This window comes from Balaenoptera acutorostrata, chromosome 2, assembly GCF_949987535.1.
Source record: "Balaenoptera acutorostrata chromosome 2, mBalAcu1.1, whole genome shotgun sequence".
Taxonomy (NCBI): Eukaryota; Metazoa; Chordata; class Mammalia; order Artiodactyla; family Balaenopteridae; genus Balaenoptera; species Balaenoptera acutorostrata.
In genome coordinates, this window is record NC_080065.1 from 134,107,514 (window position 1) to 134,133,862 (window position 26,349).

General features: G+C 45.4%; 1 protein-coding gene and 1 long non-coding RNA gene across 5 annotated transcripts in view; one reads left to right on the forward strand and one right to left on the reverse strand.

The window, feature by feature from the left end:
• The window catches only part of ABLIM3 (actin binding LIM protein family member 3), a 154,259-nt gene extending 132,267 nt beyond the window's left edge, over window positions 1-21,992 (forward strand). Inside the window, exons 18-24 of one of the 2 annotated variants that reach the window (XM_007188691.2) lie at window positions 9,996-10,143; window positions 11,381-11,410; window positions 11,968-12,026; window positions 13,670-13,730; window positions 14,433-14,440; window positions 14,979-15,059; window positions 19,874-21,992. In XM_007188691.2, the coding sequence (XP_007188753.1) occupies window positions 9,996-10,143; window positions 11,381-11,410; window positions 11,968-12,026; window positions 13,670-13,730; window positions 14,433-14,440; window positions 14,979-15,059; window positions 19,874-19,987 (501 nt within the window). In that variant the 3' untranslated portion in view covers window positions 19,988-21,992. Of the gene's footprint in view, window positions 1-9,995; window positions 10,144-11,380; window positions 11,411-11,967; window positions 12,027-13,669; window positions 15,060-19,873 lie in introns of both variants that reach the window. The other variant, XR_009007071.1, reaches the window with a different exon arrangement.
• Window positions 1-26,349, reverse strand: part of LOC103002870 (uncharacterized) — a 134,064-nt gene that overhangs the window by 3,816 nt on the left and 103,899 nt on the right. For 2 of the 3 annotated variants that reach the window (XR_451583.2, XR_009007072.1), the window contains exons 13-14: window positions 15,199-15,307; window positions 8,897-9,047 (exon numbers count right to left, since the gene is read on the reverse strand). This is a non-coding gene — a long non-coding RNA (uncharacterized LOC103002870). Of the gene's footprint in view, window positions 1-8,896; window positions 9,048-15,198; window positions 15,363-26,349 lie in introns of all 3 variants that reach the window. The other variant, XR_009007073.1, reaches the window with a different exon arrangement.

Genomic DNA, 26,349 nt, shown 5'->3' on the forward strand with positions numbered 1-26,349 from the left:
CACCAAAATCACAACTGACTGAACAACCACTGACAAAAAAGATTGGAACCTACCAGAAAAGCTATTTTACACCCGAAGAGAAAGAAGAGGCCACAATGAGATGGTAGGAGGGGCACTTTTTCGATATAATCAAATCCCATGCCTGCTGGGTGGGTGACCCACAGATTGGAAAATAATTGTATTGCAGAGGTTCTCCCACAGGAGTGAGAGTTCTGAGCCCAACGTCAGGGTCCCCACCCTGAGGGTCTGGCATCGGGAGGAGAAGCCCCCAGAGCATTTGGCTTTGAAGGCCAGCAGTTCTTGAGTGCAGGAGCTCCACAGACAAGGCGAAACAGATTCCACTCTTGGAGGGACCCAGCACAAAGCAGTGACTCCACAGGAGCCTGGACTAGACCTACTTGCGGATCTTGGAGGGTCTCCAGGGAAGGTGGAGGTCAGCTGTGGCTCACTGTGGGGGCAAGGACACTGGCGGCAAAGGCCCCACGGAATATTGATTGGCATGAGTTCTCACGGAGGGTGCAATTTTGGCACCGAGACCTGGCCCCACCCAACAGCCTGTAGGCTCCAGTGCTGGAACACCTCAGGCCAAACAACAAGCAGGGCAGGGGACACAGCCCTACCAATCAACAGACAGGCTGCCTAAAGTTGTACTGAGCTCACAGCCACCTCTAAATATACGCTTGACATGGCCCTGCCCACCAGAGGGACAAGACCCAGATCCACCCACCAGTGGGCAGGCACCAGTCCCTCCCACCAGGAAGCCTGCACAAGCCCTTGGATCAACCTCACCCACCAGGGGGCAGACACCAGAAGCAAGAGGAAATACAATCCTGCAGCGTGTGGAAAGGAGACCATAAACACAGAAATTTAGAAAAAAATGAGACGGCAGAGAAATATGTTCCAGACAAAGGAACAAGATAAAAACCCAGAACAACAAAGTGAAGTGGAGATAGGCAATCTACCTGAAAAAAGAATTCAGAGTAATGATAGTAAAGATGATCCAAGATCTCAGAAAAAGAATGGAGGCACAGACTGAGAATACAAGAAATGTTTAAAAAAGAGCTAGAAGATCTAAAGAACAAAGAAACAGAGATGAACAATACAATAACTGAAATGAAAAACACACAAGAAGGAATCAGTAGCAGAATAAACGAGGCAGAAGAATGAATAAGTGGAAGAGAGAGTGGTTGAAATCATTGCCGTGGAACAGAATAAAGAAAAAAGAATGAAAAGAAATGAGGATAGTCTCAGACACCTCTGGGACAACATTAAATGCACGAACATTCGCATTATAGGGGTCCCAGAAGGGAAAGAGAGAGAGAAAGTGCCTGAGAAAATATTGGAAGAGATTATCACTGAAAACTTCCCTAACATGGGAAAGGAAACACTCAGTGAAGTCCAGGAAGTGCAGAGAGTCCCATACAGGATAAACTCAAGGAGGAACACACCGAGACACATATTAATCAAACTGACAAAAGTTAAAGACAAAGAGAAAATAGAAAAAACAACAAGGGAAAAGCAACAAATAACATACAAGGGAATCCCCATAAGGTTAACAGCTGATTTTTCAGCAGAAACTCTGCAGGCCAGAAGGGAGTGGCATGATATATTTAAAGTGATGAAAGGGGGAAACCTATAACTAAGATTACGCTACCCAGCAAGGCTCCCATTCAGATTTGATGGAGAAATCAAAAGCTTTACAGAGAAGCAAAAGCTAAGAGAATTCAGCACCATGAAACCAGCTTTACAACAAATGCTAAAGGAACTTTTCTAGGCAGAAAAGAAAAGGCCACAACTAGAAACAAGCAACTTATGAATGGGAAAACTCACCAACAAAGGCAAACATGCACTAAAGGTAGGAAATCAGCCACACACAAATATGATATCAAAACCAGCAATCTTGAGGAGAGTACAACTGCAGGATATTGGAAATTCATTTCATATTAAGAGACCAGCCACTTAAAAAATCTTGTATATGTATATAGACTGCTATATCAAAACCTCATGGGAGGGCTTCCCTGGTGGCGCAGTGGTTGAGAATCTGCCTGCCAATGCAGGGGACACGGGTTCGAGCCCTGGTCTGGGAAGATCCCACATGCCGCGGAGCAACTAGGCCCGTGAGCCACAACTACTGAGCCTGCGCGTCTGGAGCTTGTGCTTCGCAAGAAGAGAGGCCGCCAAACTGTGATGAAGAGTGGCCCCCGCTTGCCACAACTAGAGAAAGCCCTCGCACAGAAACGAAGACCCAACACAGCCAAAAATAAATAAATAAATAATAAAAATAAAGGAATTCCTTTTAAAAAAAAACCTCATGGGAACTGCAAACCAAAAATCTACAATAGATATACAAACAAAAATGGAAAAGGAATCCAAACACAACACTAAAGAGAGTCATCAAATCACAAAAGAGAACAAAAGAGGAAGGGAAGAAAAAAGACCTACAAAAACAAACCCAAAAGCAGCCACATAGCACAGATAGATCAGCTCAGTGCTTTGTGACCACCTAGAGGGGTGGGATAGGGAGGGTGGGAGGGAGACGCAAGAGGGAGGAGATATGGGGATATATGTATATGTATAGCTGATTCACTTTGGTATAAAGCAGAAACTAACACACCATTGTAAAGAAATTATACTCCAATAAAGATGTAAAAAAAAAAACAACCAAAACAATTAACAAAATGGCAGTAAGAGCATACATGTCGGTAGTTACCTTAAATGTAAATGGATTAAATGCTCCAGCCAAAAGACACAGGCTGGCTAAACTGATAGAAAAACAAGACCCATATATATATGTCTACAAGAGACCCACTTCAGCCCTCAGGACACATACAGACTGAAAGTGAGGGGATGGAAAAAGGTATTCCATACAAATAGAAATCAAAAGAAAGCTGAAGTCGTGATACTCATATTAGACGAAATAGACTTTAAAATAAAGACTGTTGCAAGAGACAAAGAAGTATGCTACATAATGATCAATGAATCAATCCAAGAGGAAGATATAATAACTGAAAATATATATGCACCCAACATAGGAGCACTTCAATATATAAGGCAAATGCTAACAGGCATAAAAGGAGAAATTGACAGTAACAAAATAATAGGAATTTTAACACTCCACTTACATCAATGGACAGCTCATCCAGACAGAAAATCAGTAAGGAAACACAGCCTTAAATGACACATTAGACCAGATGCTTAATTGATATTTATAGAACATTCCATCCGAAAGCAGCAGAGTATACATTCTTCTCAAGTGCACATGGAACATTCTCCAGGATAGATCATATCCTGGGCCAGAAATCAAGCCTCAGCAAATTTAAGAAAATTGAAATCATATCAAGCATCTTTTCTAACTACAACACTATGAGACTAGAAACCAATTACAGGAAAAAATCCTGTAAAAAACACAAACACGTGGAGTAATGAACATGAAAACAAAAATAAACAAGTGGAACCTAATTAAACTTAAAAGCTTTTGCACAGCAAAGGAAACCATAAACAAAATGAAAAGACAACCCACACAATGGAAGAAAATATTTGCAAACCAAGTGGCTGACAAGGGATTAATCTCCAAAATATACGAACAGCTCATGCAGCTCTATATCAAAAAAAACAAACAATGCAATCAAAATATGGGCAGAAGATCTAAATATACATTTCTCCAAAGAAGACATACAGATGCCAAAAAGCACATGAAAAGATGCTCAACATCACTAATTATCACAGAAATGCAAATCAAAACCACCATGAGGTATCACCTCACACCAGTCAGAATGGCCATCATCAAAAAGTCTACAAACAATAAATGCTGGAGAGGATGTGGAGAAAAGGGAACCCTCGTACACTGTTGGTGGGAATGTAAATTGGTACAACTGTTATGGAGAACAGTATGGAGGTTCCTTAAAAAACTAAAAATAGAACTACCATATGATCCAGCAATCCCACTCCTGGGTATATATACAGAGAAAACCATAATTCGAAAAGATACATGCACCCCAATCTTCATTGCAGCACTATTTACGATACCCAAGACATGGAAGCAACCTAAATGTCCATCTACATAGGAATGGATAATGAAGATGTGGTACATATCTACAATGGAATATTAGCCATAAAAAAATGTAATAATGCCATTTGCAGCAACATGGATGGACCTAGAGATAATCATACTAAGTGAAGTAAGTCAGACAGAAATACAAATATCATATGATATCACTTACATGTGGAACCCCAAAAAATGATACAAATGAACTTATTTACCAAAGAGAAACAGACTCACAGCCTTCGAAAATAAACTTAGGTTACCAAAGGGGAAACGTGGGGGGGTGGGGGGAGGGATAAATGAGGAGTTTGGGATTAACATATACACACTATTATATATAAAACAGATAATCAAAAACGATCTACTGTATAGCACAGGGAATCTACTCAATATTCTATAATAACCTCTCGGGAAAAGAATCTGAAAAAGAACAGATGTATGTATAACTGAATCATTTAGCTGTATACTTGAAACTAACACAACATTGTAAATCACCTATACTCCAATATAAAATAAAAATTAAATTAAAAATAAATAGGAAAAACTCTAAAGTTTTAAGTTACCAAAAATCTGGAGAAACTGTTTTAAATCAATATACCCAAAGCATAATTATTCCTAAAGGGTTCACCTGAAAACTCTTATTTTCCTTTATAATTTATGAAAATATCATCATACCAAGTTAATATTTTTGCTGACAAACTCTGAAACAGAAATAACATGAACTTATCAACCTTCAGTGAACCTTGGTACACTGAAGGTGTACCAAGTAAGATATGTCTATATTGACTGATTAAACCGGCAAGCTGAAGCTAGCTTTAATACCAGATATTAATTTTTTTTTTTTTTTTTTAATTAATTTATTTATTTTATTTATGGCTGTGTTGGGTCTTCGTTTCTGTGCAAGGGCTTTCTCTAGTTGCGGCAAGTGGGGGCCACTCTTCATCGCGGTGCGCGGGCCTCTCGCTATCGCGGCCTCTCTTGTTGCGGAGCACAGGCTCCAGACGCGCAGGCTCAGCAACTGTGGCTCACGGGCCCAGCTGCTCCGCGGCATGTGGGATCCTCCCAGACCAGGGCTCGAACCCGTGTCCCCTGCATTGGCAGGCAGATTCTCAACCACTGCGCCACCAGGGAAGCCCCCAGATATTAATTTAATATTGAATATTTCCTAGATACATGAACCTGAAATTCATCCTGGCCAGTTTCTTTTATGTTTAGAAGTATTTAATTTGTAAGCACTTACTTTTAAGTCAATTAAATGGAACTCTTTTATAAATTTAATTTTGACAGTATTTTCCAGAGGTAGAGACATCTCATATGTATAATGTGTACACAGACATATAAACAGACCTAACTAGAGATCTCATAGCTTCACCTTAAAAACTTAGGTATGAATCAGGTATTACAGTATAAACTTACTAGTTTATAAATAACAGTTGGAATAAGTTAAATTTGCTTGCTCAGATGACTGAGGCTTTGCTATTTGTGGAAAAGACTTATAAGATTTGTATTTATCCTTGATAAACCCTTAAGGAGGCTATGAATTAGATTTGGGGTGAGGGAGCCTTTCCAGCAGTTTGAGTTTAAAAGGACTTTTTTGCTTTTTTTTTTTCCTCCTTGGTTTCAGGTTTTACCTGATTGAGCTAATTAGGCTCAGTCTCAGATCAATGTGGGCTGTATTTACATTTCTTATTTGTAGAGATTTGCAAAACAAAGACAGTTGCTTTTAATTCTCAAAAAAACTGGTCTGCTGCCTAAATGATATTAAAAGATTGATTTGCCCAACTGTACTTTGTTTAATTTGTTTTATATCAGTGGGAAGATTTCTGACTAAGCCAAAATTCAAGAGTTCTATGTTCTAGAATTTTAGGGTTTAATTTATCATGCTTTCAAAAGCTTGCATAAGGCATTCAACAAAGGTCCTTTTTCTGAGTGCACAGGTGAGACCCAGAGCAAAATCTCTATTATTATTTTTATTAGCCCCTGAATATTGCTCCCAGTTTTTACATTATATTATACAGGCTCAGGTAACCCTACTGGTTTCCTTTTGTATGTTTAATAATATTTCCTGAGGGGCAGATTCATACGCCCTGTCTTATGAAGCATTCCACAGTGAAACATGTATATCACACAATATAATTAAACAAAAGAGAAATAACCATCTTATATAAAGCCCGTTTAGGTATACCAATTTTTATAAACTTTCATCTCAATTCTATCAACTTTTATACCTTTACCTTTATCTTCCATTAGGACCCAATCATCAAGCCTTGGTCTTTCAAGGAGTCCTAGAAGCTTTCCTTTCTTTTTATCCTCTGACTCTTTTATCTATTTTTTTTTTAATAAATTTATTTATTTATTTATTTATTTTTGGCTGTGTTGGGTCTTCGTTTCTGTGCGAGGGCTTTCTCTACTTGCGGCAAGCGGGGCCCACTCTTCATCGCGGTGAGCGGGCCTCTCACTACCGCGGCCTCTCTTGTGGCAGAGCACAGGCTCCAGACGCGCAGGCTCAGTAATTGTGGCTCACGGGCCTAGTTGCTCCGTGGCATGTGGGATCCTCCCAGACCAGGGCTCGAACCCGTGTCCCCCGCATTGGCAGGCGGACTCTCAACCACTGCGCCACCAGGGAAGCCCTCTATTTTTAATAAAAGGCTCTGGGGTCCCCAGTGAGGGGTTGAGCCAAGGGACTCAGGCCCTTTTGTCAATCTTTTACTTGATTAATCGGCCTGTTGCCCCAAGTAATTGTTGGCCAGGTATCTCAGTGTAATTTACTTCCAGCCATTTAAATATATATGTATATTTTAAAATATTTATTTATTTATTTTGCCTGTGCTGGGTTTTAGTTGTGGCATGTGGGCTTCTTAGTTGCAGCACATGGACTCTTAGTTGTGGCATGCATGTGGGATCTAGTTCCCCAACCAGGGATAGAACCTGGGCCCCCTGCATTGGGAACATGGAGTCTTACCCACTGGACCACCAGGGAAGTCCCTAAGTATATATATTTTTTAGGTGGGGTAAATAGAGTGGACTTGTTTGGGGCCCTTTAATGTTGGGGACCTAGAGGGGGCTCCTTTGTTCCATCCAACCTTACATGGTGTTGTATCAAACCTTTGTTTTAATCCCATTAACATCTGTTTTATTTATCCCATTTTTAAATAATCATCTAAAGATTTCTTTATCCTTTTGGGATAAGTCCCTTTAAAATTTCCACCTTTTTGGGAAGAAGTCTCTAAACTTTCTCTTCAGTTTACTTCCCTGTTAATCAACCTAATTAACATTAATTATCCTAATGTTTTTATTAGCATCTGTAAGACTCACTGAGGGGAAGCAGAGACCACAAATAAGGCTTCCCAAACCAGTTTTTTGTTCTTGTTGTTTTCAATTAAGGGAGTTCTTAGGTTAACCATATATATGTTTTCCACCTTCTAAGTTTTTTTTTTATAAGTACCAGTAACACAGCTCTTAAAATTTACCAATTTATAAGTTTCTCCAATATAAAGGATCCATCATCTGGCCATTAACAAGATGTATCTTACTGATACAAACCAATAAGACACCAGAGAAGTCCCCACAACAGAGTGTGAAGATGTAGCCTTCACAAGATCTAGAAAGTTTACTCCCCAAAATAGCCTAAGAAAGTAAAGGCCTTCATTGCACAGGCCGATGCAACGAAGGTTAAGACGGCAAAAGCCCCTGAGAGTTGGCACAGTCAGACAAAAGACTGCTCAGAATCCCAGTCTATTCGGTTCGCTGCCGAGTTGTATACCATATGTGTACCTTCCAGATGGCAAAGACCAAGTACTCAAAACACAGAAAGAGACATATACACATACACACACACAAAATGCCTAAGAAAATCAGGTAGAACATTTACATCTCAAAGACACAGGGAGAGAAATGCAAGTTCCCCCTAGAAGGGCTTTTGTTTCTTTAAGGTCAAAATTCTGAAAAGATGTTTTATCAAGCAGGCTTTCTCTAACTTAACTGTGTATGCAATAGAAGAGCCCCATCTTAGTCATTTTCAGGGCGAGATTTCCTTTAATTCCCAATTAAGTAAGTACTTGTAAGTATAAGTGTTGTACATATATCTGGCTGGGGGGTTAGTTAGAAGCTGGCAATCTGTCGTCCCTTTTTCTTTTTGTTTTGAAAGCTTTGTTCCCCATTCCAGAGTCAGTTTGTGGAGATAAAATCGCTAGTGATGATCGTGTGGTGAGCCAATGTGCTGTTGTGAGCTTAACTCCTCTAGATTTTACCCTAGATTCATTTTAGCCCTCTTATGAGTCTTGTTTTCTCCCTTCAATAGCCTACAACTACCATGGGTACTCAGATTATGGAGTGGCCAGCCCTTATGCATGTCCCTGGCAGGCAAGTTTTTAATTAAAAAGAGTGGGTTTCCCTATAGAGACAGCTGCACAGTATGAGGACTTGCCTCTACCACTCCCGCAAGTTTCTCAGTTGCCTGAGGAAGCTGTTGCCAGCCAGGAGGTGCTGTTCCTTCTGAGCTGAAAGCTCTCATGAGATATCTTCACTTTTATTTTGACAAACTCTATTAAAGTAGCCAATTCAAGGAAAAACGACAGGCCAGTCTTCCACCTAATTACCCAGTCCAGCCTTACTCAGTGTCTTTCAACTGAGCAAAGTCTTCCCAGTCTTTCAACTGAGGATAACCAGCTCAGTGTCTAAACTGGGCAAAAAATCTTCCCAGTGTCTTTCAACTGAGCATAACCCAGGTACCTCTTCTTGAAACTAAGTTTCAAGGATAACCTACTACTCTTCCAGTGAGGAGTTTAACATCACTGAATAAAACTTAGGATCATCAGCCAATAACAGGAGATCTGAGAATCAGGAGAGACTCACCCAAATTCATCTGGACTCTCTGAGGTGGCAGGCAGACGGGCCCAAGAATGCTCTGCTGGTACCTAGGCTCTGGATCCTTGAAGAGTTCAGGCAAAGGAGAAAAGTCTGCCCTGGGTCCCTTTGTAGCTGTCAAAACTGTTGACTGCATAACCTGTAAGTTGAGAATTATGTTTTATTCAGCAGACATACTAAGGACCTAAGCCCGGGAGACAGCCTCTCAGATACCTCTGAGGGACAGTTCTGAAGAGGTAAGGGAGGAACCAGGATATAAAGGAATTTTTGCAAAAACAAACAAAACAAAACAAAGCAGATAGTCAAACGTCAAAAGATTCTAATTAAAGAAAAAAACAGACATCTCACGTTAATGAATTTAGCCCTTTTCTGTGTATGGGAAGATGCACTGAAATCATTCCTTTGATATGCACCTTAACTATCTAGGGCCAGTATCCTGTTTTACTCCATTCTGAATCCTCTCAGGGTATACCGTTGGTGGTGGCTGCAGAGGTTGTTGGCTGGATGGCTGCAACATCCTTTGTTTACTGACCCATTAGGTGACATTCTTTGTTCACAGACCCATCAGTTCCACTCCTAGGTATATACCCAGAAGAACTGAAAACTGGTACTCAAACGAATACGTGTACACACAGGTTCCTAACAGTACTACTCACAAGAGCCGAAAGATGGAAGCAGCTCAAATGTCCATCAACTCACAAATGAATAAACAAAATGTGGCATATCCATATTACAGACTATTATTCAGCTATAAAAAGGAATGAAGTGCTAATACATGCTACAATGTGTATGAACCTTGAAAACATTATGCTTAGTGAAAGAAGCCACACACAAAAGCCCACATATTGTATATGGGCTCCGGTACGTACCACCAGAGCCCCACCCTGACCACAGGACTACTTGTGGAAGAGAAATGAAGTCCCACAAAGGAAAATATGGGTGCTGCAAGGAAAGAGGGACACTGAAAAGGCAAAAAATGCCAGAGGTTCACTATAGAGCATCTGGTCCCTCAGCCTTTCCTAAGCCTGTTCCATCTCAGTGTTCTTTGCTTCCTTCTAACTTCATCTTGTTCCTCCCCCACCCCCAGCTCCAGAGTGGAATTGGCCGACTAATTCTGAAGGAAGAGATGAAGGCCCGGTCCAGTTCCTACGCGGATCCCTGGACCCCACCCCGGAGCTCCACCAGCAGCCGAGAGGCCCTGCACACAGCTGGCTATGATATGTCCCTAAATGGCTGTAAGCACTGCCCTGTAACCTGCCGGGGTCGGGGCACATTCTTCCCCATCAGTTCTTCCATTAGTGAATCTAACCTTTTATGGCCCCACCAGGGTCTAATACAGACTAAATAAGACCATGCTCTGTCCTGAGCTGTCACTTCTGCTTCTTTGGATCATCTGAAGCCATGACTTCCAATCAGTTTCCATGTAAAGAAAAAACTCTTCTAATAGTCTGAAGATAAAAGGGGAAGCCTCTTAAGGTAGCAAGCCTCCCATCACTGGAGGTATACAAGCAGAGGCTTGGTTCAAGCACTTTGCCCTGAGAGTCTTTCACTGTAAGCTCCTCCCTGTTCCTAGACTCACACATCCTCTTCCTGCCTCCTCTCTTACTTACCCCTGTGGGATTCAGTCCTGCCAGGAAGTCCTATCTCAGGTCAATACTTGATGGATAATAAAAGGTACCATTTATTACAATCCTGTGTGCTGGACATTTATAGATACATTATCACTCTTGGTCCTCACAAAGACCCACAATGTAGAGAGATTATTATCACCCACTTTATAGATGAGAGACCTGAGGTTAACCCCCTTGCCCAAGGTCAGAAAGCCAGTAAGTGACTGAGCCAGGATCAGGCCCAGCATAGAGTGATTTCAAGGCCATAAGCTTTTCCCTCTTTGCTGTACTGCACCTTGATTCTAGGTGAGCTCAAAGATGACAGTGGTGGTGGTGGTGGTGATGATAAAGCCAGTTTTATTGAGGGTTTGTATCTGTCAGGCACTGTGCTCAGCACCTTACTATATTGTATCCTATATTCTTCACAATAACCCTATAAAGGAGACACTATCCCTCCCATTTTACAGATAAGAAAACGAAGCATGATTTACTTATCTGAAATTGGGTATCTATTAATGGCCAAGCCAGGATGAACTGATGGGCCGTTTCCCTGTTTCACCACTGAGAGGCACTGTTTTCAACCCCTGGCTCTGTACACTGCACCAGTGCTGCTCAAAATTCAGCTCCATTCAATGGCATTTGTGCAACAGATATCACAGAGCACCTGCACTGTGCCAGGTGCTGGGCTACAAGCTGGGTGGGGGAGGGAGAATAGGGTGCAGGTGCAACAGTTAGAAACTGACCAATGGGAAAGGAGGTACTGAAGGAGGGCCCTCCTCCCCGCCGGCCAGGGTGGCCCAGGTATGGGAGCCATTTCTGTCTGTCTCCATGAACGCTGATCTCTGGTTTCCCTCTCTTGCAGCCCCTCGGTCCCACTACCTGGCTGACAGCGGTATGTTCTGCCTGCCCGCCCTTCAGCCCATCGTGTTCTGTGAGGGCCAGAGCTGAGTCAGCGGCAGGTCCCCCTTAGTTGTGATGACCATACAACGTGGATGTTCCAGCACAGTCCCCATCTGAAGTAGTCCACCCCATGTGTTTGTCAGATAGTGGGTCTTAATCTTTGGTTCTGGAACCAGTGTTGCCATGCCCAGCAGCTCTCAGAGAGAAAGAAAGAGCACACACCTCTTCCACCCACGTGGGAGCCTGCCTGTCTGAGCTCCAGCTCGACTCCAATTCCAGGACACATGGGTCCATCATAGGAGGATAGATGTGTAGAGCTTAACACCAGAAGACTCTGTGAGTGGGTACCTGGGGTGGGCCTAGAATTCTGCCAGGGTGAGGCACCCCTAAGATTATTAGTTGTAAGCCTGGAGAGCAGTGGAAGGAGCTGGTGGTCCCTGTCTGTCCCCCTTCCCATGAGTAACATTGGCCATTTGCAGCCAGATGACCTCAGGGAGAGGAAACCCTGGCTTGGGGCTCCTGGTAATTGTCTTGGCTCCTTCTTTTCAGACCCCCTCATCTCCAAATCTGCCTCCCTGCCTGCCTACAGAAGAAACGGGCTGCACAGGGTAAGAGAGGCTGTTCCAGGGACATTATCCCCAAGAGGTTCACAATTCCTGTGTTAGCTCAGGAGTGATGACTTACGGGTGAAACCTGGACAGAGGCCCTGGGGCTAGAGGTGCATTAACAAAAGAGCCCCTATGAGAGGGGCTGGGAGCACCTAGTATTTATGGCACAATTACTCCATGCTGAGCACTTTACAAGCACTCACTCATTATAACCCTGCGAGGTAGTTACTATTTTTAATAACTCTATCTTGCGGATGAAGATGGGGGCACAGAGGGGCTCACTGACCTGCTTGAGCTCTCATTCCTAGTAAGTGCTGAGCCAGGATTCGAGCCTGGGCCAGCTGCCCCTGACAGCCCACACCTGACTGCTGGGTTCCACTCACCCGTTGTGGCTTGGAGCCTTTTGAGCTCTTAGATGTCCTGTGGCGTAAAACCTTCATGGAAGCTGTGAGGTGGTTTAAGGACTAAAAAGGGGATGAAAAATACATCTTCTTGGCAAAAGGAGAGGCTCTGTGACTAGACAAGTGATGGGGGAAAGGGCAAGGACACTGAGATAGACATTTATTTACTGAGCACCTACTAAGTGACTTGAAGTCAGCAGTCATAAGTGCTCAGATGGAAGACAAAGCAAGGAGGCAAAGAGAGAGAAGGTCAGAGAGTGAATTTAAACAAAGGCCTGAGTGCAGGGAGGGACCTCACCTCTCCAAGACCAGCAAGAGCCACCCTAATAGAGGGAAGCACAGTGGCAGAGTCCCTGGGTGCAGAGGAGCGTGGCTGGGATGGAGTGAGCGTGGAGATGAAGCCAGACGGAGATGTTATTAGGGCCCTGTGTGCTGGTAAGGACTCAGAAGGGTTCCGGTAGGTGTGCTGCACCATCCAACTCAGATTTTTAATGGGATCCCTCTTGTGTAGAGAAGAGACTGCAGAGGGACAGAAGTGGTAGACTTGTTAAGAGACAATTTTAGGGTTAAGCACACAAAAGGGATCAGAGGTCCATAGTAGAGCCACGGCTGGTGTTGGGGCCCCGCCCGCTCCAAGCGGGAAGGAGACAGACCCTGTCCTCAACACGCCCAAAGCCTAGACATTTGTTCATGAACAGATAGATGTTTATTGAAAGCCTTTTATGTATGCCAGGCACTGCTCTGAGTGCTTAGAATACCTCAGTGACCGAACAAAACAAAGAGCCCTGCCCTTGGAGCTTATATTCTTATAGGGAGAAATAGAAAGCAAGTAGTAAATAGAACACAAGTCACCTTATACACAATGTAGAAGGTAGTAAGTGCTATGGAAAAAGAGGGGGAAATTGAGCAGGATGAGGGAGGTTGGGAGTTGGGGAAGGGGCGATTTGCAATTTTAGATAGAGTTGTCAGGGCAGATCTCATAGAGAAAATGATATTTGAGTAATGAAAGAAAGCATGAGCTGTAATTCACTAATAAATGAATATTTACTGAGTGCCTACTATGTGCCAGGCCTAGGCACTAGGCATATGGCAGTGAAGTAAATCACTCCACCTTGCGACCGAGGCTTCTGAGAGGGCCCCGTGTCCCACCAGCCCCAGTGAATTTTCTGGAGATGGGTGAGTACTTCAGGGAGGCAGAGGTGAGCCTGCCTCAGGCCAGCCCTGGTTCTGTCTCCCCTGCAGACACCCAGCGCAGACCTATTCCATTACGACAGCATGAACGCTGTCAACTGGGGCATGCGAGGTGAGTGCCGGCCTCTCCTGGGACTTCACAGGGACCTCATTATAATGCGCTGCTCATAATAGCCCCTTTGACAAATGATTCTGGTCCCACGCTGGGCTCTGTGCAAACCCCGAGTTCCCTTTCACTTCCCATTCCCTCCCTTTTCCCCTGCTCTTCTCTCATCCTCTCAAGTCCCGGGCCTTGGGTGATCTCCAGGCCATCTGTCCCATCTGGATTCCCAGAGCCATCACAGAGTGCTTGCTATTCTCCCAGTACTGCTGAGCTAGAGTTGCCTGCCAGCCCCGGGTGGAGGGAAATACTCAGAGCCAAATGCACATTGTTCCCAGAAAAAATTCCATGAGCCTCATGCTCTCTTCCCGTGATGCTCTCCCACCAGCCTCTTCCAGCTCCTACAAGCAGGCTCAGGCAGGAAGGCAGGCCCACAGCAAACCCTGGAGGATTCCCCCCAGAAGATGAAGGATCTCACCCATGTGCTTCATGGTCCCAGACTCTTCTTGTTTCTATTATAAATGTCTCAAAAGTCATTTTCCCCCTAAAAACCTATCTCTGGATCAGCCCAACCCCTTTCTCCATTGTGTTCAAACCAGCCTTGATTTGGGATGAATTCAATAAGGACAGGGTCTCTATGACAGAGGCCAGTGTAGTGATGCAAAGCAAAGACTGATGGTTGCTACTTTGTGTGTGTCTCTTTTCTCTCTACAGAGTACAAGGTAAAGATACACAGACCCTGGGGGTCTCCGGGACCCTGCATGTTGCTACACTGGGGACCAGCAGGAAGATGACAGCACTGTCTATGCCGGGAAGGGAACATCGATAAATAACCCCAAGGGTCCTCTCAAGACTAGTATTTCCAGTCCCTCCTTGGCTCAGTTTCCCTGAATCCTGCCCTACATCTCTTGCCTCCTGAAACCAGACAGTTCCCCCGGGCCTCGGAGACTCTCTAGAGGCTTGCCAATCACAGATATGAGACATTTACACTCAGGAGCCCTTGTGCTCACATTAAGGCCAAATGCAACCAAGCGCATCCCTGGCAGTATTCAAGGACTCCAGGGCCTTGCCTTTTGGGAGAAGGTGCCTTGAGGCTGCCAGGAAACCCCAAAGAGGACATACTCGGCCCTTCCTCCAGACTTTAATCTCTGGCTCTTTCTGGACAGAGGAGGGAGCCCCAGCCAGACACAAAATATGTCTGAAGGGACAAGCCCGCCACCCTAACCCAACCTACAAATATCCCCCCTCCTCTCTTCTTAGATCTACCCTTATGAACTGCTCCTGGTGACCACAAGAGGGAGAAACCGACTGCCCAAGGATGTGGATCGGACGCGTTTAGAGGTATGTATAGAAAACTGAGCAGGAGCCTTTGGGTTTGAAGTGATTCCAGAAATTGCCTGGTCTAACCCAGCTTGGGAGGAGCAGGCAGAATGAATGGCGTAAAGGTCACACAGCTGGTTAAAAAAGCAGAGACTCCAACCTGGTTTCCTTAGCGCAAGGCTGTTCCTTGCTGTTCCATGCAGCCTCCTCAATTCAGTTAGCATCTGTGGTGCACCGCTACAGCACGTCTCCAGCTGGGGCTGATGCTTCTGCAGACATAAGAGAAGAGCTGGATTTGGTTCCTACCCTCCAAGAGCCTGCAGTCTGTGCGATAAGAAGAAACACAGCACTGGTGTTGTGCAGGATTGTATAGAAGACCAGTGCCTGTGACGGGGAAGGGTGGGGGAGAGCTCTGTGCAGAGGGTAAACATATAAGCAAGTCTCAAGCAAGACTCCCTAGGTTCCAAGCCTGATGCTGCCATGCCTAACTGGACAGCTTGGCCACATGACAACCTCTCCAAACCGTAGTTTTCTCCTCTGTAAAATGGGGTGATTGTCATGCTTCCCTCAGGTTGCCAAATGACATACATGAGACAATACACATAGAGCCCTTCACACAGAATCTGGCAGTGTACTGCGTAGAAAATTCTTCCTAAGTGTTTCATTGCTGTTACTCAGAGAAGACCACTAAGGCTGGGTGGGATGACAGAGGCTTCCAGGAAGAGGAAGGGTTTGGATGGACTTTGGAGGTGGGCAGGTTTAGATGGATGGAGAGGCAGGAGAGCAACACGAGCAGTGGCAACAGCATAAATAAGGCGCAGACGTGGCCTGACCGTGGCACTGGGCTCTCAAGCCATCCGGTCCACTTGGCATGGAGTCCCGGTCCCTGGTTACATTAGTTCCAGGGGCACACGCTGCCCTTTTCACCCCAGTGCCTCTCCCTGCCTCTCCCTGGAACACCCTTTCCATCTTGCCAGCCTCCTCACTCATCAGGGCCCCATTCTAGTGATGCCTGTGCCCCAAAGCCTCCCCCAAGCCTTCTTCAGGATGTGGCGCTAACCTCTTCCTCCAGCCTCCCCAGCCCTGCGTCCAGAGCACAGATCCAATACCTCTCTTTCTCCTTTGTATCAGATCATCAAGCCATCCATTTCCTCTGCCTGACACATTGTCTGTCATCTACCACAGGGCCTGACTAGGGGAGGTGTCAGGAGATGTCTGTGGAATTGAATGCAGGCTTGTAAGAGAGGAGGCTCAGCACTTCTTGGGACCACCCCTGACCTGACGGCTGATGAATTTGCCCAGAGTAGAGGGTTGGAGCCGTAGGAGGGGGATGTGAGTGGGCCAGGAAGCTCTGTGAGTCCTTTCAGCTCTAGCATGCTGGGGTAGCAGGGAAGGAAGCAGATGATTCTCCCCACATTTATAACAAAGGCTCCCTTTCACTGTCTAGCAGCGAGTGTCTGCCGGTGCTGAAGGGGACAGCTCCCACGGCAGCTCACTGGAGCCAGCACTTAGGGATGGAAATGTTCACGAACCTGGTTCGTAATGGAGGACCAACTGCTCTCCTACATCCTCCAGGACATCCAGAAGCTCAGACCAGGAAAACGCAACCTTCTCTAAGCATCAGAATCACTTAGGGAGCTTTTTAAAAATACCAATACAGGGCCCCATCTGAGTCCAATTAAATCACAATCTGGGGAAGGAGCTCAGGCACCAGTATTTTTCAGAGGCTCCCAGGGATGTCTAATATATAGCCTGAGCTGAGACCACTGGGCTAGAGACACTGCCCTAGCCGTCTGCAGCAGTTCAGGCAGGGCACGGAAGAAGGAAACCCCTGACTCTCTCCTCAAGGGGCTCAGAGTATAGATACTTGTTCACTCAATAAATATTTATTGAAACCTATTATATACACCAGGTACTGTTCTAGGTGCCTACAACGTATCAGTGAACAAAACAAGGACCCCTGCCCTCTTGGAGCTGGCGTTCTCATGTGAGGAGACAGACAGTAAATGACACAAGTAATAAATAAAGGATATAGTATGTTGGGAGGTAACCGGGCTGAGGGAAAGGGTAAGAGGAGAACAGAGTGAGGGGGGATTGGGAGTTGGAGGGGTGAGTTGCAGTTTTCAATAGGGTGGTCAGAGTAGATCTCATTGAAAACAAGACATCTGAGCAAAGACTTCAAGTAGGTGAGGGAGTTAGCCATGCTTATATAGGAAGGAAGAGCATTCTGGGCCAAGGGAACAGCCGCTGCCAAGGCCCTGACGCAGGAGTGAGTCTGGTGTGCTGGGGGACGGCAGGAGGTGAGTGTGGCTGGGGCCACGTGAGCCCAGAAGAGAGGATGAGGAGGAGATGAAATCAAAGGAAACGGAGACCAGGCCATGCTATGTGACAGACACATGAAGAGATCACTGCACTAATGAGAGTGCCAGTGACTGAGTGCCAGCCACTGTGCCAAGCACGTGACCTGCATCAGCTCAGTCACCCTCACAATATCCGTGAGGTAGGTACTGCGATGCTGCCACTCTCAGAAGAGGACACTGAGGCTCAGTGAGGTTACCATGTCCAAGGTCACACACTCATATCTGCCTGGCTGTGAAACCCATGCACTTAACCTTTATGCTTTAGAATCTGCGGTGAATGTCGACTGGACAGGGCTGCCATTGTGTGCTCTGAGAACTCAGAGGAGAAAGGAGGCGCCACGTGGCCCTTAACAGGAGGAGCGAAGAGAAGCCTCAGACTCCTTCAGTGTGTCCTACAGTGTTTACTTGAGTAGTTTAGTCTGCCATTCCTTTATATTGAGTCTTATTTAAAAAAAAAAAAAAAAGATTTTTAAACACAGTGGAGAAAGCCAGCTAGAGAATCAACAGTAACCTTCACTCTCTAACAACAACAACAACAAAAAGAACAAACGAGACAGTTCCCCTCAGTCTTTACTATGGAAGGAGTGGAGAATGCTCTCATATCCACATATTTTTCAGCACTCAAGTGAAAGTAAAACAGATTTGGGCGAGTCAATAGCATGAACAAAAGAAGAGGGGCACTGTCTAGATTGCTGGAGTCTAACAACCAAATGTGATGTGTGGATGCTGTTTGAATCCTTATTCAAACAAACCAAGTATAAAAAAACACTTTGAGACAATTAGGGGAATTTTATTGTAGTCAGGTATTAAGTAATTCTGTGGAATTACTGTCATTTTTTCCTTGCCCATGCTGTTGTGGTTATGTAAGAAAATACCCAGTATGTTTTGAGATGCAAACTGCTGTATGTAGGAGTGAACAGACAGTGTCTAAGGTTTGCTTTAAGACACTTCAGCAAAGGAAACCGATGAAGCAAATGTGGTAAAACTCTTTGAATCTGGATGATGGGCATGGGTGTGCACTGTGCTATTTTCTCTCTTCTGTGTACTTTGGAAATTTTTCATAAAAGAAAGACATATTTATGAAATTCTTAATGGGATTGACCAAGAGGGGCAGTGAGAGTACACTGCATTTGGAATCAGAAGCCCTGGCCTTTGGTCTCAGCTCTGCTATTTACCTAGTCTCCTCCCCTCCCTCCCTCTTGGGCAAGTCATTTTAATTCTCTGACTTTTGCTTTTCTCATCTTTCAGTTGGGTAGAAATAATTCCTGGTTTTCAGAAGAAAATCAGGTCAGAAGAATTAAAGGAGAAAAATGAGGGTGAATGTACATTTATGAACTACTGAGCATGATATAAATGCAATACAAGGAATTGGTGGTAGTGTTAAATATTAAGTACTAAAAAATCAACTCAGAGTAATCAGCAGCCAATGATATCTAACAAAAGTATCAAAGTTACTTTTACCTAAAGTTCTGGAAATGTGGCGAAAACATTAATTCGTAGGGACAATAGGCCAGAGAATTGTCTAATTGTTACTTGGCTGTATACAGGATTCTCATTCAATCTCCTTCAATACTCAATTAGCTAATATAATTGCTACCGACAGCAAGTGAATGCAGGAAGTTTACAGACAGGATATATGCCATCTATTTCTATCTTTAAACATAATTGTAAATTTTATTTTGAAAAATAAAATTTCAGACCTCCAGAAAAGTTGCAAGAATTGTAAAATTAGTATCCATCTACCCTTCACCTAAATGTACCAATTTTTCACATTTTGCCACATTTTAAGTGCCATATATTTCTAACTCTAAAAGCTTAGGATAATGTATCAACTTTCAAGGCTGATGGGAAGGGGCAGGAGAGAGGGCAGGCAGAAAGGGGTTAAAAAACCTGCCAAGGCATGCAGAACAAAGTTTCATTATATGGCATACTTGTTTTCAAATAAGAAAGAGATGAAAGGACATTTCAGGGAGGCGGGGGTGGAGAAATCTGGACAGTAACTTTTTTTCATCGACTGGCCTAAGGAACAACCTTCCAGATCATTTGTAAACTAATTAGTAAGAGGAAATAAGCCCTAAAATCTTGGGCATGCCTCCTTTTTCTTCCAAAGCAAAGGGCGATAACATTAATCCATACACACTCCTGGACACAATGCATGGAGCAGGGATTACAGAAAGGGGAGGTCAACTGGGATGCATCGAGAGGCACTTAGGTGAAGCAGAAGTCCCACCTGAGTCCTGGGCGGGGGAGGCCTCTCCAGCCAGACCAGCTACAGAGGTCCCTCCCAGGAAACATCCACTCACACACTGATCCATTCAACAGACATTCATCATACACCTTCCATGGGTCAGACAACTGTGCCAGGCACAGTGTACCCAGAGGAAACGTACAGGAACCACTCCTGCCTCCACCTGCCCCCAGCCCGCACCTCACATCCTCAAGCTGTTCCCTCTGTCTCCTCCCACCTCCTTGCAGCGCCACCTGTCCCAGGAAGAGTTCTACCAAGTCTTCGGCATGACCATCTCCGAGTTTGACCGGCTGGCCCTCTGGAAGAGGAATGAACTGAAGAAGCAAGCCCGGCTGTTCTAGGCAGAAGCTCTATAAATATATATGCATTTATATAAAGATATATGTAAAATCTCTATACTGAAGCTCGGTATAATCCTCTCTTGTGTAATGGGACACACTGCCTGCCATGAGACTTGCTTTTCTGTATCGTCAGGCAAGCCCACATCTTCAAGATATTTTTATGCTCCTTCCTTTCTCTTTTCTAAGTGCAATGGGATTTGGGAAGGGATTCGTGGGGACTCCCATCCTTTTACTGGGAAGCCTTTTTATACTGAAACATCTCTCCTGACTTGAGTCCCCTAAGGTCCAACTCTCTTTGCTAAAGGAGGTGCCTGAAGGAGTCTCTCTTCTCTCTGCTTCTCGGCTCTTTTCCCCAGTCTCCAGGGAGGATGCTGCAGTTTTCACACCTTATTGGCCCCAGAGGGGCCCTCTCATGGGAGGATCCACAGCATTCTCCCCAAGTCACTGAGCACCTTTGAAAGCCCTGAAGAATTTTCTCATCACCCCCGCTAGGACCTCAATGCTGTCTGGGGGTGATGCAGCTAGAAATGTGGGTTTCATGTCTACTCGTTACAGAAGTAAACAAGTGGATAGGGCCTTGGCCTCTCCTCTCCTCTTCAATCCTCCTTCTATCCTTGATCCTCACCTCTCTCTAATCCAAATCTACGCCTCATGGTAGGAAAAGAAAAAGCACTTCCCTTCCCTGCACTATTACTTCCAATGGCCCCCTTCCTGGCCCCTATGTGGAGACCCAGAGGGAGGGAGCAGGAGCTGGAAGCAGGAGACAGAGCAGGGCACCCGTTAGCATTGGAGCTGCAGGACCTCTTGGGACCCTCCCTCATTGCTCCCAGAACCTCCTGACCCTTCCCCCTTTGGAGGAGAGGCCCATTATTGCAGCCTGTATTTTTCAGCCTTACTACAATCTATGTGCCTGACAACTCACCACAGGGCTAATGTTCCCACCACAGCTCCAACCGAACAACTAGACAGACAACCTCTAACACCCCTGCCAAAGGTAATATAGGCCATGTCCTATAGAAAGTTTCCTGGCCTATGTCTTCTGGTCCCTGGGCTGGCAGAGCAACCCAACCAGACCCCCACCAGTCCTCAGCTTGCATTGCAAAGTTGGCCATGGTTCATGGGGGAAACTTTTGAAGAATGACTACTTATGAGATTCCAAAATGGAGCACTGGCCAACACCACTCATGGTCATACTGATTTCCCCAGTGGCTGCCTTTCCTGCCTCCTTGGCTTCTGGAACAGGGGTGAAAGCTTAACCTTCTCCCCACCCCAAACCTGCAACCACGAGTTGGTGATGTCTGGTGGGGTCTGTTCCTTCCTGGAGATGGCTGGAGTCAGACCACTGAGGTCATGGAGGAAGGATGAAGAAGTGGAGATGACAGTTATCACTCTCAAGAGGTTATGTGTGGTGGCAAATGTAGAACTGACTTCAACTCAACAAACCCTCACTGAGCACCTGCTGTATACTGAGCACCTGCTGTATACTGAGCACTAAATGGGGGAGGGAGACGGAAATACTGGGATGAGCAGCATTGGGCCCGACCTCAGGGGCATGCCTACTAACAATGGGTACCGTAAGGCAGGTACTCAAACATGATGGATGTGAGGCAGAAAGTGATAGGAGACAGCATGAGAAAATGTGACATTACTAAGAAGGCATATGCAGCTGGTGCAGACCAAGGAAAGCTTTCTGGAAGAGACTGCATTTGAGCAAAGTTCAGGAAGGATCTTTGTAAACTGGGAGGAGACTGTAACTTGAAAGGGTGATAGGATGAGGGGCCATAAGGGAGGTCTAATATGCTCTCACTTAAAATGTCAGCCCTCTCTGCGTCTTTTCTTTTTGGCCAATGTCTTTCAACTGTCCTGACCCCTTTGGAAATGTCCCCAGCCAGACACAATCATTGAAACTGCCTCATTATCACTGGTTGAGAACTTGGCGAGATTGAAGGGCTTTTGTTATTGTTGGATTTTTTTTTCCCATAAATGCACATAATTTCAACCCAGACTCGTGTCCTTCTGTTGTTTCTAGTGTGAGTGGAGATGAGTGATGTGGGGAGAGACAGAACCATGCACATTTTTCAAAATAAAAGTGTCAGAGAGCATCCCTCCCTTGGCCTCAGTTTCTCCTTCTGTAATAAAGTTTGACCAGGTAAGCATTACCCAAATTGTTTCCTGCAGAACACAGGGTCCTGCAGGATGGAAGAGCATGTTCCAGTAACAAATAAGGTTTTATGATCAGAGAATAATAATAAGACCCAGGTGAGCTGGCGACTTCCAAGAGGTAGTGAACCTGGAGGTGGGGAAGCATGCTGAGTGTCAGAGTACTCACGGTCAGTAAACCACCCAGCCTCTGCATTTGACCTCATCTGATTCAGTGTTGCAGTTATTTGACAAACACAAGAGGAGGGAGATCAAGAGTAGAAGGACATGGAACTCACCTCCCCCCACACACACATCAAAAATACATCTAAATGTGGAACAATTCTCACAGAAAGTCGACTGAAAACTAGCAGAAGATCTCTTATACAACCAAAGCTGCAAGTAAGATCCCCATGTAACCAGGTAGGACAAAAAGAAAAAAAAGGCATCAGGAAGGGACCAGCACCCCTGGGAGGGAGTTATGAAAGAAGAGAGGTTTGCTCGCCCTGGGAACCCCTTTGCCAGCTGGGAGGTCCGCCGGGGCAGATAGGGAGCTGAAGGGGCCTGGTCTCTGCTCATGAGAAGTGTGTGTGCTGGCCTGCTAACAATCAGGGCAGAGAGAGACCAGCACTTGACGGCTGCCACGTCGTCACACATCTCAACCCAAAATGCGATCAAGGCGGGCCTGCTAGTAGGCACAACAGCTAGGCACTGAAACTCGGCCTTCAGGAGAGGGACCCTGGGAGAGGACTCAATCTAGCTGTGCAGAGATAACCAGAAGGGCCTGGAGTGTGGTCTGGGCCACCACTGTTACCGCACGCCACAGGGGCACAGTCCACCATAGGAGCCCCAACATCAGCGTGCACAGGGCAGGGCATGGGTCTACCATAAGAGCCCCACTGTCAGCGTGCTCACGGAAGGACGCAGCTCCAGTGGTGGTGGACTTTGTGAGTCCACACATGACAGGAGTGGGGCTGACGTCAGAGCCAATTATCAGGGCTCCCATAGCGGGGGCGGGTTCAAGAACGGGTCCAGCATCAATGGACCATGTTGGTGCGTACACCAGGTGGCACAGCCATCACAGAATCACACATCCCCTGCGACAGCCCCTTGGGAGGAGTATGCAGTGGTTCCTTTCCCAGCAGGAACACTCCAGTCCTGCCTACTTCACACCACAGCTTGGAGTCATATCTGGGGCAGACAAGCCCTGGGAGAGCCCTATTATAGAGGCACCCCAGGTGCCAAGTGGCAGCACAACCACCTTGATTCCTGCAGCCACAGTGCCCCGGCCCCCAATGCCTGCCTGACACTAGGTCTCGGACAAACACTGCGGAGAAAGGGACATAACCTTGGGCTGCTTCTGGGCAAAAGCGGGGATGCCTGCACAGGTGGCGCAGAGGTTCTCTGTGACCACACAGGCCTCACTTGCTTCAGCACTCACCTCCTTGGGGACAGAGCACACACTTAAGGGCAATGCAGCCTTACTAAACCCAACCCTCAGGGCTTCTACTTCAACAACTGGGGAGCAGACCCCACCCCTGACAGGGCTGTGACAGCCACAGGGGAAAGAGGAGGTCCCGCCCAACTTCCAGTGCAGACTCTGGTTACCACAACACCAATCACACCCCCATCAAGGGGATAATTTCCACTCTGAGGAAAGACATGGCCGTCATCCATACCAAAAATACTGGATTCACACAGTCTACACAGGGACACTCATACATTAAAAACAGCCCTTCAATGGGACTTCCCTGGCAGTCCAGTGGTTAAGACTCTGTGCTTCCACTGCAGGGGGTGTGGGTTCAATCCCTGGTTGGGGAACTAGGATTCCACATGCCACAGAGTGTGGCCAAAAAACCGAAAACAAAAAACAAAAAACAGCCCTTCAAGACCACAGTAGATAAGTGTTTCTCCTAAATTCATACAGAGAAATTTAAGTAAAATGAAAAAGAGAGGAGCTACTCCAACTGAAAGAGCAACAGAAATCCCCTGAAAGAACAAACAGTAAAACAGACCTCTCTAGTCTGCTAGACACCAAGTTCAAAAAGGAGGTAATAAAAATGCTAAAGGAATTAAGAAAGATTATCGACAGAAATGCAGATCACTGTAAAAAGGAACTAGAAACTATGAAGAGGAACCAATCAAAACTAGACAACTGGGGCTTCCCTGGTGGTGCAGTGGTTGAGAATCTGCCTGCCAATGCAGGGGACACGGGTTCGAGCCCTGGTCTGGGAAGATCCCACATGCCGCGGAGCAACTAGGCCCGTGAGCCACGACTACTGAGCCTGCATGTCTGGAGCCTGTGCTCCGCAACAGGAGAGGCCGCGATAGTGAGAGGCCCACGCACCGCAATGAAGAGTGGCCCCCACTCGCTGCAACTAGAGAAAGCCCTCGCACAGAAACGAAGACCCAACACAGCCATAAATAAATTAATTAATTAATTTATAAAAAAAAAAAAAACTAGACAACTGAATTACCAAGATAAAAACCAAGCTAAAATCAATGAATAAGACAAAGATACTACAAAAAAAGAAAATCACAGGCCAATATCACTGATGAACATAGACGCAAAAATCCTTAATACAATACTAGCAAACCGAATCCAACAACACGTTAAAAGGATCATACACCATGATCAACTGGGATATGTCCCAGGCATGCAAAGATTCTTCAATATATGCAAATCAATCAGTGTGATCACCACATTAACAAACTGAAGAATTTAAAACCATATGATCAGGACTTCCCTGGTGGTCCAGTGGTTAAGAATCTGCCTTCCAATGCAGGGGACACGGGTTTGATCCCTGGTTGGGGAACTAAGATCCCACATGCTTCAGGGCAACTAAGCCTGCACACTCTAGAGCCCAAGCGCCACAACTAGAGAGCCGACATGCTGCAACTACTGAGCCCACGCACTCTAGCGCCCACGTGCCACAACTAGAGAGAAGCCCGCACACCGCAACGAAAGATCCCACATGCTACAATGAAGATCCTGTGTGCCGCAACTAAGACCTGACGCAGCCCCCAAAAATAAATAAATAAATAAATAAATATTTTTTAAAAAACCCATATTGGGGACTTCCCTGCTGGTCCACTGGTAAAGAATCCACCTTATGATGCAGGGCACAAGGGTTCGATCCCTGGGTGGGGAACTAGGATCCCACATGCCGCAGGGCAACTAAGCCTGCACGCCACAACTACTGAGCTTGTGCGCCTCAACTAGAGAGCCTGCGTGCCACAAACTGCAGAGCCACGTGCTCTAGAACCCATGCGCCACAACTAGAGAACAGAAAAATCACACGCCACAACTAGAGAGAAGCCCAAGCGCCTCAATGAAGAGCCCATGCGTGGCAACGAAAGATCTCGCATGCTGCAATGAAGATCCCACGTGCCGCAACTAAGACCTGATGCAGCCAAAAATGAATAAAATAAATAAATAAATATTTTTAAAAATATATGATCATCTCAAAAGATGCAGAAAAAGCTTTTGACAAAATTCAACACCCATTTATGATTAAAAACTCTCCAGAAAGTGGTCACAGAGGGAACCTACCTCACCATAATAAAGACCATATATGATAAACCCACAGCTAACATCATCCTCAACAGTGAAAAACCAAAAGCATTTCCTCTAAGATCAGGAACAAGACAAGGATGTCCACTCTTGCCACTTTTATTCAACATGGTTTTGGAAGTCCTAGTCACAGCAATCAGAGAAGAAAAAGAAATAAAATGAAATCAAATTGGAAAAGAAGTAAAACTATCACTGTTTCCAGATGACATGATACTATACATAGAAAACCCTAAAGATGCCACCAGAAAACTACTAGAGTAGCTCATCAATGAATTCAGTCAAGTTGCAGGATACAAAATTAATACACAGAAATCTCTTGCACTCCTATATACACTAACAACAAAAGATCGGAAAGTATTTGTGGCATGGAGGCTCAGTAGCTGTGGCTCGCGGGCTCTAGAGTGCAGGCTCAGTAGTTGTGGTGCATGGGCTTAGTTGCTCCACAGCATGTGGGATCTTCCCAGACCAGGGATCAATCCCCTGTCCCCTGCATTGGCAGGCAGATTCTTAACCGCTGCGCCACAAGGGAAGTCCGAGGTAGAACTTTTAGAATGTGTTTGAACTTATATGACTATTAGTCTAAAGCAAGTAGATATAGGTATGGGTTAACATACTTGAAAACCAGAGTAACCACAAGTCCAAAACATAC